This window comes from Eptatretus burgeri, chromosome 3 (genome assembly GCF_056783735.1).
Source record: "Eptatretus burgeri isolate ZD-2024b chromosome 3, Ebu_testis_v1, whole genome shotgun sequence".
Taxonomy (NCBI): domain Eukaryota; kingdom Metazoa; phylum Chordata; class Myxini; order Myxiniformes; family Myxinidae; genus Eptatretus; species Eptatretus burgeri.
In genome coordinates this window covers 100,820,974-100,836,996 of record NC_140963.1, presented here as the reverse complement: position 1 = coordinate 100,836,996, position 16,023 = coordinate 100,820,974, and the positions used below count along the sequence as shown (strand labels likewise).

At 42.5% G+C, this 16,023-nt stretch overlaps 1 protein-coding gene and 1 long non-coding RNA gene across 15 annotated transcripts in view; one reads left to right on the top strand and one right to left on the bottom strand.

Moving 5' to 3' along the window:
* The window catches only part of LOC147030538 (histone-lysine N-methyltransferase 2C-like), a 240,631-nt gene that overhangs the window by 193,164 nt on the left and 31,444 nt on the right, over positions 1–16,023 (bottom strand). For 11 of the 14 annotated variants that reach the window (XR_015056437.1, XM_085874679.1, XM_085874678.1 and 8 more), the window contains exons 2-3: positions 1,524–4,058; positions 790–863 (exon numbers count right to left, since the gene is read on the bottom strand). The exons of 1 other annotated variant lie outside the window; for it this stretch is intronic. Coding sequence is in view for 12 of the 13 variants with exons in the window: in XM_085874679.1 (XP_085730805.1) it covers positions 790–863; positions 1,524–4,057 (2,608 nt within the window). In the remaining variant the exon portion in view is untranslated. The remainder of the gene's footprint in view (positions 1–789; positions 864–1,523; positions 4,059–16,023) is intronic. 2 more of the 14 variants (XM_085874690.1, XM_085874689.1) reach the window with 2 other exon arrangements.
* LOC147030539 (uncharacterized) lies at positions 8,850–10,954 on the top strand. Its single transcript, XR_015056438.1, has 4 exons — positions 8,850–9,115; positions 9,209–9,381; positions 9,473–9,635; positions 9,725–10,954. It is a non-coding gene; the product is annotated as an uncharacterized LOC147030539 (long non-coding RNA).

The window sequence follows — 16,023 nt, the reverse complement described above, 5'->3', positions numbered from 1 at the left end:
CCTTGAAAATTATATGGCCACCGCAGCGACGCCCTAAGGTCACCGTGCGTCATCAAATCAAAGACCGTACGGCACCCCCACGTTTTCGGTCTCCACAATTTATAAATACGCCGTGTGGCTACCCGAAAAATAAAAGCATATGTGACTGCTACATTGTGTGACCGTGGAAATACTGCGGCCGGCGTATAATTGCTTGTGGCCGCAGATTTTGGAGACCCCGCGGCCGCCGTGGCAAATGTGACCTCGGCCTTAATAAACACTTGAGATGGCAGGCTGAAAACGACCACTATCTTTGTCGTTTAAATAAGGAATGACCCATGTGCTAAAATAATTTAGTTTAGTCACACCGACGAAAGGCAATTCGAGCGTTACCCACAATCAAATTTGGAGATAATGACCAATAATTAATCAATTAGCATGCAGAAGTTTCAAACAATGGTATTATCATATTTGCAAGTTGTTTCAAAAATAGCAATCGCAAATGCATAGCATAGCATAGCAAATTTAACAATTATTGTGAAAATTTTCTCAAAAGTCCAATAACTAATGTGAAGTGTTTTCATAGGCAAGGTGCATTGTACATTCTTCTTATTCCAAGAGCATTCAATTGTGAACAACAACCGGAACATTCTGAGTCACTTTATCATATCAGATCAGATCAGATCAGTGATGAATACAAGATAATTATATTTTCACATAAAGCTTCACAATTTGTTCAATATGGTGACAATCTCATCTGTGATACATCGCGTGCGCGGGCGCGCGCACGCACACACCGAAAGCAGTCACCTTCTTTGCCCACACCATCATTGCTGTCTTCATCATCCTCAATGACGAAAACACGGCGTACTTTCCTACGAGATCTGCCAGGAAAGCAGCACAAACACAAAGGCTGTGGTGTCACCACAAAAACTATTAATGGAAATTTTTGTGGCAGACATTATAATAGACAGCTGGAAAGGAAAATAATTATATCATTTTTCTTGCTCATGTTAGGCCTGTTAAGAGTTATAGTGTTAGGTAAGAGGAGAGCAGGAATGAAAAGAAGGATGAGAGAATGACCTCTGCAAGAGCACACGGGCTGATTGAATGCCATCACAGGTTGCAAGAAATGTACAGAACACATTCTGTACATTTGGCAAGATTATCTCAACCTCAAAATACCAACTAATACAATTCAAATTATAAATCTGTAACAAATAGTTTACCTTTTGAGTTTAGTCTCCAATCAGAACAGGCAAGTCGTAAAAAAAACTGACAATCATCATGTTAATGCAACGCACAGAGTCGTCGTTATGGATATATACAGTGAGACACAAATTCCAAGAAGCATTTTATGATGTCATCACGTTGTTGTCTCATAAGCAAGGATTATGAAAGAATGGAGAAAAGAAAATTCACACACCATTTGACAGGAGGGATTTTGGAAAAAACTCGCTTTGTTAAAATTACACCGGAACAGCAGGACATCAAGTTCGGCAAACAGTGCAACAGACACACGAACAATAAGTCATGGCACTTACTTTCTAGTCTGGACGGGAGAGACAGGAGAAGCTGGAGACACATTGCCTTGTTGCGCTCCTTCATCCCAAATGGATTCACACTCAGCTCCAGCATCCTGCGTTTGATCCAAATCACTTGATCTCTTCAGTTCAGGTTCTTCTCCAAGCTGTTGTACACCATCAAACCTTATATTCCCGTGTATGTTTTCAATGACATCAACCATACTTTCAGCAAATGAATGTTCTCCCTTTGTTTGGGGAGCAGCATCATGAGAACTCTTCATATTCCCATCTCTTCCAGAAGGTGCAAATTGTTGGCAGTTGTCTTCTCCCAAGATTTTAACTGTTCGAGCATTTGTTTCACCAATAGACTTGTCAATGCTGGGCACATTTTGTATTGATCCCATTGCTGTGCTTTTGATCAGACAAGTTGAATGTGGTGGATTTGCAATCAATGTGGCCAATGATCTTGGAGAAAATTCAGGTTCTTTTGCTTCATCATCACAGGTATGTGAGCTATCCTCTACAGGCCTCTCTCCCTTCTGCTTCAATTCAGCATTCATAGGTACCGCATTCTTCACAATCTTTCCATCTTCTCTTTCAGTGTCTTGTCGAAGAACCGATACCACTTGGAGTTTGCTTTCCCTCGAGATAAATCTCTTCATACGTTCTTGTGTCATTGAAGGTAATGTTTCTTGCTCAGCCACGGACGTCGTTATTTCTTTTGAAGGTTTTTCGCAATTTTCTCCGTGTGGTCGTTTGGTCTCATTCTCATCCTCAACAGCACTCTGCTGAGACATTGTGCAAACGTATTCAGGACTGGATTGAATATTAACATCGTCTAAAGACTTTTCTTGATATGATAGCTTCTTTGAATGTTCTCCCATATTTTCTATATATTTTACTTTGGTACATGAACTTGATGAAGAATACAAAGGATCAAAACAGACAGTGCCAGGAGATTTTGTATCGAGATCTCTGTACTTAAGTTCTGCCTTGGAAGCAATATCCCCATCATTCTCAGAATGCATAGGAGGGAGCACATCACTTTTTGAGCAGAGTGCTGGCTGCTCAGGAACTTTTGACGTGTTGCAAGTGAACATGGAAGTTGGCACATCCTTTGTTATACACTCAACAGCCTCTGTAGGCTCTTTAAAGAAGATCCCACCTGTTTCAACAACCATACTAAGGCTCAAAGAATTCACATCTTGATAAGATACGCTGGGAGCCTCTGTCTTTGCCTCACATGGCTTGAGCAGGGAATTAAATCTGTTGCTTAAATTGTCATTGGAATCGGGAATGGCCATGGAAGCATCGTCAGGGCAATGAGCATCAAGTGTTTCAAGGGCGACAAAAGTACCATGAACAACATTAGCAGCAGTTTTTGAATGAAGTTCTTGACTTGCATCTGCAATCGGGATATTGGTTACTTGTAAGGGTGGGATGGGATTATCCTGACATTTTATTTCACTTGTTTTATCAGCACCTATCCCTGCATTAGAAAGCTTACTCAAGTCCTCAGCAGTTACTTTCTCACCAGCAGAAGAAACTGGTTTGGCAGTCTGTGCATCAAAGGGAATCTCGTCTGCAAATAATGCACCACCCTGGTTTTTCTGCCGAGATTCTATAAGGCATTTTGTGTCCCCTGCATATGAAGCTTGGCCAGACTCACCCACAGCTGCTGTTTCCAATTTTGTATGTAAAGAATCACCAGATAATGGACAATTCTCAGTTTCTCCATTCAATTTCAATGCCCCTGCCATGACATCCACTCCGACATTGTCCTCAACTTTTACACCTCCCTCCAATGGCAGAGTTAACAATTTACTCGATCTCTGGTGGTTTACAGCAGCTGCAGTGGTGGTCGGTGGTTTCAATGCCGATAATGCAACCCGATTAGCCACAAAGGAGGTATGCCCCAATTTTGCAGCCACACGATTTGCTGGATGTTCAGTGATCTGAGTCTCTGCTGTCATTGGGAAAGGTAAAAGGCGATCTTCTGGTGCAACTGCGGAACGACTTGTCAAGTTTATCTTACAATTGGCTGGTGGATCTGCTATGGAACTAGGTGTAAGGGTGATAACAGAAATAACTGTAGGTTGAGGAACAGTGCCACAAATAACCTCAATTCCACATTGGTTTTTACTCATATCATCCCCTGCATTCGGGGTGTCGACTCCCTCATGCAAATATCTTGGCACCTGCTTTTTCACAGTTTCATTGTTATCAGCATCCACAACGCAAATCCTTTGTTCTGGAGCTCTACAACAGAGAGAAATCATAGACATTGGCACATCCCCTGTCCTCTCAGCACCAACACTACCATCATGCCTTGAAGTCCTTCCTTCCATGACCTTGCTCTCAAATCTCTCCCCATTCCCTTGGAAACAAGGTTCTGTGTTGGTCTTCTGCACATCGGTGCAAGTATTCTTGATTGCCCCATCTTGCCTTGGCCTTGAAGTTGCTGTTCGCATGGGATATACCTGAGTGTTGGCCCAATCTCGGGGGCTCAGTCTTGGATCACCAATGTCTGGCGCAAATGACTCTCCAGACATCCTGTTGTGAAAGGTACAAAATGGCAGGAAGTTCTTGGAGAATGGTTTTAACTTACATTTTGCAGACATTGTGGAAGGTTATTGGGAAAAGATACAAAAGGGAAGGGTACATGCAATTGGGGACACACATGCACATACACACATTTTTTCAATAGGACTCATTCAATCCCGCCCAGCGTTTCGGCGGGGTCTCCGTCCTGCCCAGCGTTTTGGCGAGGTCTCCGTCCCGCCCAGCGTTTCGAAGGGGTCTCCGGCCCGCCCAGCGTTTCGGAGGGGTCTCCGTCCTGCCCAGTGTTTCGGCGGGGTCTCCGTCCTGCCCAGCATTTCGGAGGGGTCTCCGTCCCGCCCAGCGTTTCGGAGGGGTCTCCGTCTTGCCCAGCGTTTCGGCGAGGTCTCCGTCCCGCCCAGCGTTTCTAAGGGGTCTCCGGCCCGCCCAGCGTTTCGGAGGGGTCTCCGTCCTGCCCAGCGTTTCGGCGGGGTCTCCGTCTTGCCCAGCGTTTCGGCGGGGTCTCCGTCTCGCCCAGCGTTTCGGAGGAGTCTCCGTCCCGCCCAGCGTTTCGGAGGGGTCTCCGTCCCGCCCAGCGTTTCGGAGGGGTCTCCGTCCCGCCCAGCGTTTCGGAGGGTCTCCGTCCCGCCCAGCGTTTCGGAGGGTCTCCGTCCCGCCCAGCGTTTCGGAGGGTCTCCGTCCCGCCCAGCGTTTCGGAGGGTCTCCGTCCCGCCCAGCGTTTCGGAGGGGTCTCTGTCCCGCCCAGCGTTTCGGAGGGGTCTCCGTCCCGCCCAGCGTTTCCGCAGGGGTATCCGTCCCGCCCAGCGTTTCTACTAAAAAAAAAATTCTCCGATTTGTTATCCTTCTCGTCCTTATTCGTTTCCAGTCTACAATATATATATATATATATATATATATATATATATATATATATATATATATATATATATATATATATATATATACATATATACATACATATACATATATATACACACACACACATACACATACACATACACACACACTTTCTCCTTAAATTTAATTATCAATGGTTTTACCTTGCAAGTACTTAATGCAATTTAATTAATACAATCAAATCATTTCCTAACTGCCATAATTTTCCAAATGTCATAAGCACCCCAAAATGGTTATGAAATCCTTACTATAATTCACAGACCGCTTTGTGTGTTTGTTTGTTTGTTCGTCATGCTACTCCTCCTTCAGTTCTGGGTGGATTACATCCAGACTTGCTACATCGGATCAGCATGACCCCAATTAATGTACAAGGGTGTTTTTTTTTTTTATCTTTTCTGGTGGTCTTGGGGGGGGGGGGGGATGCAAATTCTCCATGTAAATGTGTATCATGCAGCACCACCTACATGTTTTCCCTGGTATTCCAAGTCTCCACCATTTACAGTACAGTATTACTGTCCCCAGTGCAGTGAGGTGTTTTGAATTATAAGCAGTCGGTACGTTTTTGCTTCATGCACGTAACCCAGTTTTTTATTTTTATTTTTACTGTACAGAGCTGTCAGTTGCCTGTACACCACACAAATGCAGATATGCATCAGAAGAATGTATTGCATGCTTGGAACAACATCGCCCGCAAGGCGGGTACTCGGCTAATATATGGAATTTGTTTGTTACCATGTATAATACGCACCAAGACTTTTGTAATACTGCGGTCAAAGTCACCCCTTTAATGAAAACAATGTTAACAATTGTCAGTTAAGTTGTTAATTCCAAGCTTACTTTAGCTCGTGCTGTGTTTACAATCGTGGCTGGCAAACAAATGTTCTCAAAAACGCTATGCAACATTTCTTCAGTGCAAGTACATAAAGATGGCCATTATACAAAACCAATTAAAAAATGCATCATGAAATGTGGTTTGTTCTTGAACATTTCCACACTACACATTTGTAAAGATGGTGGTTGTTATAAGACTGATCTTAAAATACAAGAAATTGAAGGCCATCACAAAAAAAGGAACGTTGTCTGTTGGATATGGATACTACAATTTTTTTAAGTGATGCTTCACCATTGAGAGATGGGGCAAAAACAATATACGGCACGATATCTCAAAAAGTTGTCGACAGATTCGGACGAAACTTGGTGGACAAGTTTGTTTGGGTGTGTGACAAGGAAGAATCGATTCAATTTTGGTGAAGATCCAAATAAGAGAATATTTTTAATTTCAACAGTGATTCTTCACCATTGAGAGATAAGGCAAAAAAACGACACAAAGGATGATATCTCAAAACGTTGTGGACGGATAACAAAACTTGTTGAACGAGTTGATTCGGTGAAAAGAACAAGCTGATTAGATTTTGGTTCAGGTCCGGATTAAAATCTGGCCCATCAGTGGGATACAAAACGTACTATTCAGCCTGGCGGAGGTATGCGCTCTCCCGAGTACGGGTCTGGCGTTATTTGGTAATTATGTTTGATGAATTGAATTTTGCTTACAATCATTTTATCATTCCTCGATTCACGAAACTGTCTTTTGAGCTCTAAAGTAAAAAAACATTGGCAAGACATTTTTGCTTATTCCTACCATGCCCAAGTCCCATGTGAACCAGTTTTGTCAAGGGTGTTGTTGTATACTTGTCACCCTCTTTATCAATGGCTTGATGTGTGGTGGTCCAATAAACCAACACTTCGAGGGTGGGGCATCTGTGTCATTTACTTGACTGTGATTAGATTGTTTATTGGAAAGAAAGATATTTTGCAGGAACACACTTTAAATTGACAGTATTATTTTCAGTTTAATGTCTTTGAAACAAATCAGATTTTAAAATAAGATGTATGGCTAGGACAGATTACTTGTGACAGCTCTTCTGGCAGTGCTGTTGGCCTCCACGTTTTATTGTACCAAATTGTGTGGGGTGGGCACAGCTCACATGGCTCCTGTAGGCTGGAGTGGTGGAAGAGGCCTACATGTATTGAATTGACAAAAACAATTTTGGAGAAGCTTATTGTTTAGTTTTATTTTGTGAAACCTCCTACTCATACATCTTATGTTTTAGCTTGTACTTCTATACCTGTCAATTTTCAATGTTTGTTTTTTTTTTTAACTTCTACTGCCTCTTCACCCCATTCACTTTTTCACATCCTTTGTCAACCTACGAGTTCTTATACCTATCGATGAGTTCTGAACTACCCACAATGCAGAGCATTGCTTTGATTGTGGTGCCTAAGAGGGATTGGTTTCATGCAGTTGCAGAGTTGACTGCACTTGGAATGAGTCATGGAGTGTCTTCAGTAGGACCAATGCACTCCTGAGGCAGGTGATGTTTTTTGGTCTTTGCGTTCACTGGGAAACCCTGGCAGTGTTGGAACACACCATTCAAAGTGATACCAGTATGTACTCCAAAGTGAGTGACATGTCATTTTTTTCTATTTTTTTTTTTTGATTCCCAGGTATCACACTTTATTTGTGGCCTTGAGCCTCTCCTTTCCTTAAATATTCACCCTTTGCTAAATCCAGCTACTACCTGTGAGATCAAGAGCCATTTTTAATCCTTTCCTTCCCTGAAACACTTTCAAAGCAATCAAGCAAAGTTCTCATTCTGTGCATCTCCTTGTGAATCCTCATTTAATAGTCTTTAATTATTCAGTGCATGCGTTTCAACTGCTGTGAACCTTTAAAGAATGATACAACTTTGGTGGCTTCACTGGATTTTGGAATTAAATATTTTGTGAAATCTACGGTGTTCAACTTGAAGCATGTGCAAATGGAAAAGGGTTAAGTGATAAGTCTGGAATTGAAGTTATTCATCATTAATAATCAAGGTAGTTTGTAATATCACCTGCATTGTGGAATAAGTGTTGTTTCCTGGGTAATGGGTTCATTGGCCATCCTAATCGATTGGCTGTGACACGTCACTTAGCTGACCCTGTGATTGAATGATGGTTTCTGCCTTGGGGAGTGGTTGGAAAACTTCCGAGGATCAGGCAAAAGATTATTATCTACAGCAGTAAGGCAAGGTCCTTGATGCGTATGTCATTTTAAACAGAAGTGGGGACAACTGCGTGACAGCAATAACGGAAGTGTTGAAGTATCGGTTTTCGATGGATGGAAATTGTCTGTTCGCACCTGCACAAAGTATAGGGCAGTAGGCGGATTTTGTTGGATGTGCGACTATTCCATTTCCTGGATTGACTTTAATGTTAACTCAGGGAAAAACGATACGATCCTGTCAAGAAAAAGGAGTAAATTTTTTTTCTCACAAACAGATCTCCTCTGACACCAACTTCTGCTTCTCCTCCTCTACCTCTTCCACTCATCCTGTACCAGGTTCTCTGCCTGAAATTGTTTCTGGGACCAAGCTCTTCCATGAACCTCAACTCTGCATCAAAAACTTTTCTTTTTTTACCGCCCCCTATTTTATTGCACTCCCTACACATCACCCCTGACCAACCACCCTCCACCCTCTTTATACCCCCATTTGAACAGATTCCTTCCCTTTATATCCCCACCTATAGACACTGGAAGAGTATACACAGCGAACCCCCCCCCCCCAAAAAAAACCTGTTGACCCTCCCTGCTTCTTTGCAGTTTATATCCTTTGTGAAAAATAACTCCTGAAATGCAATCCTTGGCACCTGCTTGTGGAGTTGACAGACCTGCCCCCCCCCCAAAAAAAGACTTCTAAAGCCATGTTCGTGACAGTCGACAGTCGAGTTATGCTGTGGGTTGTGGTGTACCAGATGATACTGAATTAGGCAGTGGGTGGTTCTGTTTTTTTCTCATTTATTTTTTCAGACTGCAACTGAGCCGGTTTGCCAACTTAATGTTTATACTTATCATCCCAGCTTCAACAGAAAGTTCTTGTTGAGAGATTCTGGGGCTCATTACAATTTGGTTGGAAAGCGTGTGTGCCAACCCGGAAGAGATACTTGGTGTGCTTACCTTCCCTCCCACCGATAGCATGTGGAGATGGAAAAGTACTGGGACCATGTGTTGCAACTGGAAAGATCGATACCCCTCCCCACTCTCAACCATTGAAAGGAAACCCTCTCATCATATCTGCTGTGATGTTCATTTTTGAAGAAATGCCAACCGGCAGGTAAGTCGACATGCTCGCCCAGTCCACCTACAATACTGGCCTGTTTGTCATTGTATCTCAAATTGATTAACTATAATTATTTTTCCCTCCTAGCTTTGACTCGGCGATAGAAGATTCTAGACTCCAATGACATTTTAGATGAGTTTTCAATCGAGGAAGACTCGCTATCATGGGATGACTTTGGATTTGAATTGACACACAACAGCTACTGTGCTAATATATTTTTCGAACTGGATCAAGTGAATTCAGCCATCGACAAAGTCGAGGTAAAGTTTCATTTTATAAATGTAATACTGTACAAACAGCTCTTATATGCAATACAAACAGCTAATACAGGATGTATCCTCATTTTCACAGGATACTCTTGCAGAATTCATTCACAAAATGATGTTCTTTGTGAAACTCGGAGTGAATTCATGGATTTGGTTGAGGACGTTTTGAACGACCTTGACGCAGAAACTGGCATGTTTTCACCATTCATGTCTGAGTTTTTGGTCCCACTCAATCTATCATCCGAAAGGTGAGACCTATTTCATTAGTAATATTCAAAATTATGATGTGGTGGGGGGTGATAAATGATCCCTCCAACCTCCCAATATCCTTTTCCAGAAAGCTGTTCGACCACATTCTATCGTTTGAGCCAAGCGATCAACATTATTCACTGATATCAACAAAAGCTCTTCGTGATCTCTCTTCTTTCCAAACCTGTGAACTTGGTGCCCCCTGGAGGACACTATCAGCACACACTCCCACAATATTTGAAATTGCTAATGTGGGCAGGATTTATAAACATAGATGCATTATATACATTTATTTTAAAAAGTGAGTCTATCAATAAAATACATATGAATGGCGAGATGCCATTCGTAAGTGTGAATACATTAAATTGCTGTGAAATGATGGCAACGGCTTTTGCATTTTGTGCTTCATAATGTGTTTTGATTTAGTGTGTGCAAGGATGTGGGCTAATTTTAATTACTAATCACTACATTGAAAAAAATAAAATTAGAAAGCACTCATCGAGGTTTCAATTTGAGGTACTACACGATATGGTTCCTAAAAACTTGAAAATTTGACCTTGGGGTCAAATATGTTTGACCTTAGGTGTTAACCATGAAGGTCAAGGCCAATCGCCACCAAAAATTAATCAGCTGAGCGCCAGACCATGAACTATATTCCCATAAAGCTTGAAGCCGATCCGATCAAAATTACTCAAAAAATAAGGGTTTCATCGACTCCACTGATTTGCGACAGTGACCTTGACCTTTGACCTTGACCTTCAAAATTTTATGCGCTGAAAGGGACCTCTATAGGCCTCTGATATGGGAAGTTACAAAAATTTCCAATGATAACTGTGCTCTGCAGAGTGATTTATATGTGATTACAGACAAAAAAAAAAACAGATGAAGGTCAAAGCCAATCGCCACCAAAAATTAATCAGCTGAGCGCCAGACCATGAACTATATTCCCATGAAGTTTGAGGACGATCCGATCAAAATTACTCAAAAAATAAGGGTTTCGTCGACTCCCCTGATTTGCGACAAAGTGACCTTGACCTTTGACCATCAAAATTTTGTGCACTGAAAGGGACCTCTATAGGCCTCTGATATGCAAAGTTACAAAAATTTCCAATGATAACTGTGATCTGCAGAATTTTTTTATACGTGATAAGACAAAAAAAAAAAACAACATACAAGCTGACTAACATATCTTGCAAAAACTTCGTTTTGGCAAGATAATAAATAAAATGAATCAATAAAATTTGGGGAAAAGTACACCCCACACCCTCATCCCACCCCTTCCCCTCCGTGTGTGTGTGTGTGTGTGTGTGTGTGTGTGTGTGTGTGTGTGTGTGTGTGTGTGTGTGTGTGTGTGTGTGTGTGGTGGAGGAGGGGAGGGTGGAGGAGGAGGGGTGGAGGAGGGGAAAGGGTGGGATGAGCGTGGGGGCACAATGGGGGGTAGGGGAATAAATGGGATGTGGCGTGTGTGTGTGTGGCATGTGGGTGTGGTGTGTGGAATGTGGGTGGAGACAACAAAGGGATGGAATGAATTTTTAAAATAATTTAGTTATTATTTTTTCAATTTTTTTGTTTGTTACTTACGAAATCTAAAGATTTCATAAGTAACAAACAAAAAAAAATCTAAAAAATCTAAAATCTAAAGATTTCCTAAGTATATTGATGACTTCCGTCCTGTGATTGTGTGTTTGTTTGTAGGCACGATAACTCGAGAACGGAAGAAGCTACCAATGTCAAATTACACCACGTGATTCAGGAGGGTGATGGCTCGCGCTGATTAGATTTTGGTCAAAATCGGTCAAAGGTCAAGGTCACAGTGAGGTCAAACATTCGATTTTTGATGGTTTGGTACAGAATCATCGTAGAAACTTCTGGTTTGCGTCGCTACCTTCCCTAGAGACAGCTTTTATTAGACAAGGTCAGAGGTCAAGTTGACGATTTCGTAAGTACCAGTCTATGACTGCTTGTTTGTTTGTTTTAAATTATTAAATTTTTTCTTATTTATAATTTTTGTCTTTAGGGGTGGGGTGAGGGTTGGGTTGCACTGGAGAGGTGGGGGAATAAATGGGGTGTGATGATTGTGAAGTGTGGGTGTGGTGTGTGGGCGGAGCCAACAAAGGAATGGAGTGATTGTTTTTTATGTAGTATTTTTTTTTCAATTCAGTTCTTTTTCTTATTTATTTATCATGTTTGTCTTTTGTAATTCCTGTAAGTAAGATGATCCCAAGATTTTCACTCCCTGTAAGTCAAACAATTTATATGTCCAAGGAATTGTCTAAAACATCAATTATTTTAAAAAGTTCAAAATCCACCGCATAACCTTTCTCAAAATGACTCCCATCGATATATTCTTACAATATCACCAACCTTAAACTTTGGTTTTCTCAGATTAATCTCCTTTGCATATGCTAATTTTATAAATGTTTCTGATGGTTTTGATTTTGTTGAGGAATGAACTGTATTGTTGTAATTACCTACAATGTCCTGAATTAAAGATACCCATTGTTGAGAACAGAGTTCAGTAAATTTTGTGTGCAATCTCTCTTTCAAAATGTGATTAAAGCACTCTATGACGATGGCTTTTCCTTCATTAAAGGTGCTATACAATGCGATATCGTTATCTTTAAGGAAATTCTTAAATTTTCTGTTTTAGAACTCTGTTCCCTCATCAGTCCATAATTTTTTTGGCTTTCGTTTGCTTATATTAAATATCTGTTGGAATGCTATCACAAGAGTGGTACCACTTTAATTTTTCAAAGGAACCACCCATGCATATATTGACCTCAAATCAATAATGGTTAATGCAGACCTGTATCCCCTGCCATTTTTCAGTTCAATTAAATCTGCAGACCATATGTAATCAACTGCTTTGGAAAGGACCTTTCACCTTTTAAACACTGTGATTATCGGTTTATGTCGATTCAGTCAAGTACTCTTCAGGAGTATTTGATCAATGCAAACAACCTCAGTGGTATAGTTCGCTGGAGCTATCTTCTTTATTTTTCCTGAAATGATTTTTTGCATCAACCGCTGTCACAACGGGAACCCAATGGGTTCACGGGTCGTCTAGTTCATAAACTAAAAGCTTCTCATCTGAAGGTTTGTAAGCTTGCTCCTCAGTCTTGATGACATTATCAGAGCTTAATAATTTTTTGCATTACCAAGCCCCATTTTAAATTTAGCACCTATCAACTGCCTCACTTTGAACCTATCCATTTTTTCTCTTTAAGTAGGATTTTGTATCAAAGACAAATTATTCAACATTTCTTTTATCAGTTTCGTGTTTTTCTTTCAATGTCGTTCTATTTCCATAATCTATGTCGTTTTTCATACAAACTTCATCAACACTGTTTTTAGGTTTGCTCCACGCTTAGAATTGTCAGCTTTATGTAATCTCTTGTCCAAGTTTGTTCCTGGACCACAAAAAAAAAATCCTGGTAGATGCAATTCCCCTGGTAAACCCAGTTGTTGTCTATAGACTCCAATTTTATGGTTATCATATTTTGATTTACTGTTTTGTGACAAATTCATCATTATGCGGACAACAAAACGAATTTCCATACCGGATCGGTCGAGGCCTGGGTTACCAACGACCGCCACCGGTACCGGTGGTCAGCAGGGTACCAGTGGAAATTGTGCTACTGCTGGGCGAAGGAGGAGAAGGAGACGGGGAAGGCGAGTCCGGAGGCAGTGGGAGAGGGGGAAGGGTAGAAGTGTGGAGGTGAGAGTTGGAACTCTGAATGTTGGGACGATGACTGGCAAAGGGCGAGAGTTGGCTGATATGATGGAGAGAAGAAAGATGGACATACTGTGTGTACAAGAGACCAAGTGGATGGGGAGTAAGGCTAGGAGCATTGGAGGTGGTTTAAAACTGTTCCACCATGGTGTGGATGGGAGGAGAAATGGTGTTGGGGTAATCCTGAAGGAAGATTATGTCAAGAGGGTATTGGAGGTGAGGAGAGTGTTTGACCGAGTGATGAGTGTGAAGTTGGAAATTGAAGGGGTGATGAATGTCATCAGTGCATATGCCCCACATATGGGGTGTAAGATGGAGTATAAAGAAGATTTCTGGAGTGAGTTAGATGAAGTGGTGGAGAGTGTATCCAAGGATGAAAGAGTGGTGATTGGAGCAGATTTCAATGGGCATGTTGGGGAAGGGAATAAAGCGGATGAGGAGGTGATGGGGAGGTACGGTCTCAACAAGAGAAATGTGGAAGGGCAAATGGTGGTGGAGTTTGCAAAAAGAATGGAAATGTCAGTGGTAAATACGTATTTCAAGAAGAAGGAGGAACACAGGGTGACATACAAGAGTGGAGGAAAGTGCACACAGGTGGATTACATCTTAAGCAGGAGATGCAACCTGAAAGAGATTAGTGACTGTAAAGTGGTGGCAGGGGAGAGTGTAGCACGACAGCATCGATTGGTGGTTTGTTGGATGACTTTAGAGGTGAGGTTGAGGAAGAGAGTGAGGGCTGAACCAAGGACCAGATGGTGGAAGCTGAAGGAGGAAGACTGTTGTGTGAAATTTATGGAGGAGATGAGACAGGCGTTGGATGGTGGTAAAGATGGGTGGGATGATTGGGCAACGACAGCAGAAGTTGTGAGGGAGATAGCTAGAAAGGTACTTGGTGTGACATCTGGACAGAGGAAGGAAGATAAGGAGACTTGGTGGTGGAATGACGAAGTACAGGAAAGTATAAGGAAGAAGGGGTTGGCGAAAAAGAAGTGGGATAGTCAGAGAGATGAAGAAAGTAGGCAGGAGTACAAGGAGTGGCGGCGAAAGGCAAAAAGAGAGGTGGCAAAGGCAAAGGAAAAGGCATATGACGAGCTGTATGAGAAGTTGGATACAAAAGAAGGGGAAAAGGATTTATACCGATTGGCAAGACAGAGGGACCGAGCTGGGAAGGATGTGCTGCAGGTTAGGGTGATAAAGGACGTAAATGGGAATGTGCTGATGAGCGAGGAGAGTGTGGTGAGAAGGTGGATGGAGTACTTTGAGGAGCTGATGAATGAAGAAAATGAGAGAGAGAGAAGGTTGGAAGAGGTGGAGATAGTGAATCTGGAAGTGGGGTGGATCAGTAAGGATGAAGTGAGGACTGTTATGAAGAAGAAGAAAAGTGGAAAGGCGGTTGGCCCAGATGGTATACCAGTGGAGGCATGGAAGTGCTTAGGAGAGATGGCAGTGGGGTTGTTAACCAGACTGTTTAATAAAGTCTTGGAAAGTGAGAGGATGCCGGAGGAGTGGAGATTAAGTGTACTGGTTCCGATTTTCAAGAATAAGGGTGATGTGCAGAGCTGTGGAAATTACAGAGGGATAAAGTTATTAAGCCACACAATGAAGTTGTGGGAAAGAGTAGTGGAAGCTCGGTTGAGAGGAGAGGTGACGATCTGTGAGCAGCAATATGGGTTTATGCCAGGAAAGAGCATCACTGATACAATGTTTGCTTTGAGAATGTTGATGGAGAAGTATAGGGAAGGCCAGAAGGAGTTACATTGTGTGTTTGTGGATTTAGAGAAAGCTTATGATAGGGTGCCAAGAGAGGAGTTGTGGCATTGTATGAGGAAGTCGGGAGTGGTGGAGAAGTATGTGAGGATCGTGCAGGATATGTATGAGGACAGTGTGACAGCGGTGAGGTGTGCGGTAGGAATGACGGACCGGTTTAAGGTAAAAGTGGGATTGCATCAAGGATCGACTCTGAGCCCTTTCCTGTTTGCAATGGTGATGGACAGGTTGACGGACGAGATCAGACTGGAGTCCCCATGGACTATGACGTTCGCGGATGACATCATGATCTGTAGGGAGAGTAGGGAGCAGGCTGAGGCGAGCCTTGAGCGGTGGAGGTACGCACTGGAGAGAAGGGGAATGATAGTCAGTCGGAGTAAGACGGAGTACATGTGCGTAAATGAGAGGGAGGGTGGTGGTATGGTGCGGTTGCAAGGAGTTGAGGTGGGGAAGGTGGATTGGTTTAAATACTTGGGATCAACTGTCCAAAGTAACGGAGAGTGTGGGAGAGAAGTGAAAAAGAGAGTGCAGGCAGGATGGAGTGGGTGGAGAAGAGTTGCAGGAGTGATTTGTGACAGAAGGGTAGCTGCAAGAGTGAAGGGGAAAGTATATAAGACGGTAGTGAGACCAGCTATGTTGTGTGGTTTGGAGGCGGTGGCGCTAACAAAAAGACAGGAAGCGGAGCTGGAGGTGGCAGAGTTAAAGATGCTGCGATTCTCGTTGGGAGTGATGAGGATGGATAGGATTAGGAATGAGTATATTAGAAGGACAGCGCAGGTAGGACGGTTTGGAGTCAAAGTGAGAGAGGCGAGATTGAGATGGTTTGGACATGTGCACAGGAGGGAAGAGGAGTATATCGGGAGAAGGATGTTAAAGATGGAGCCGCC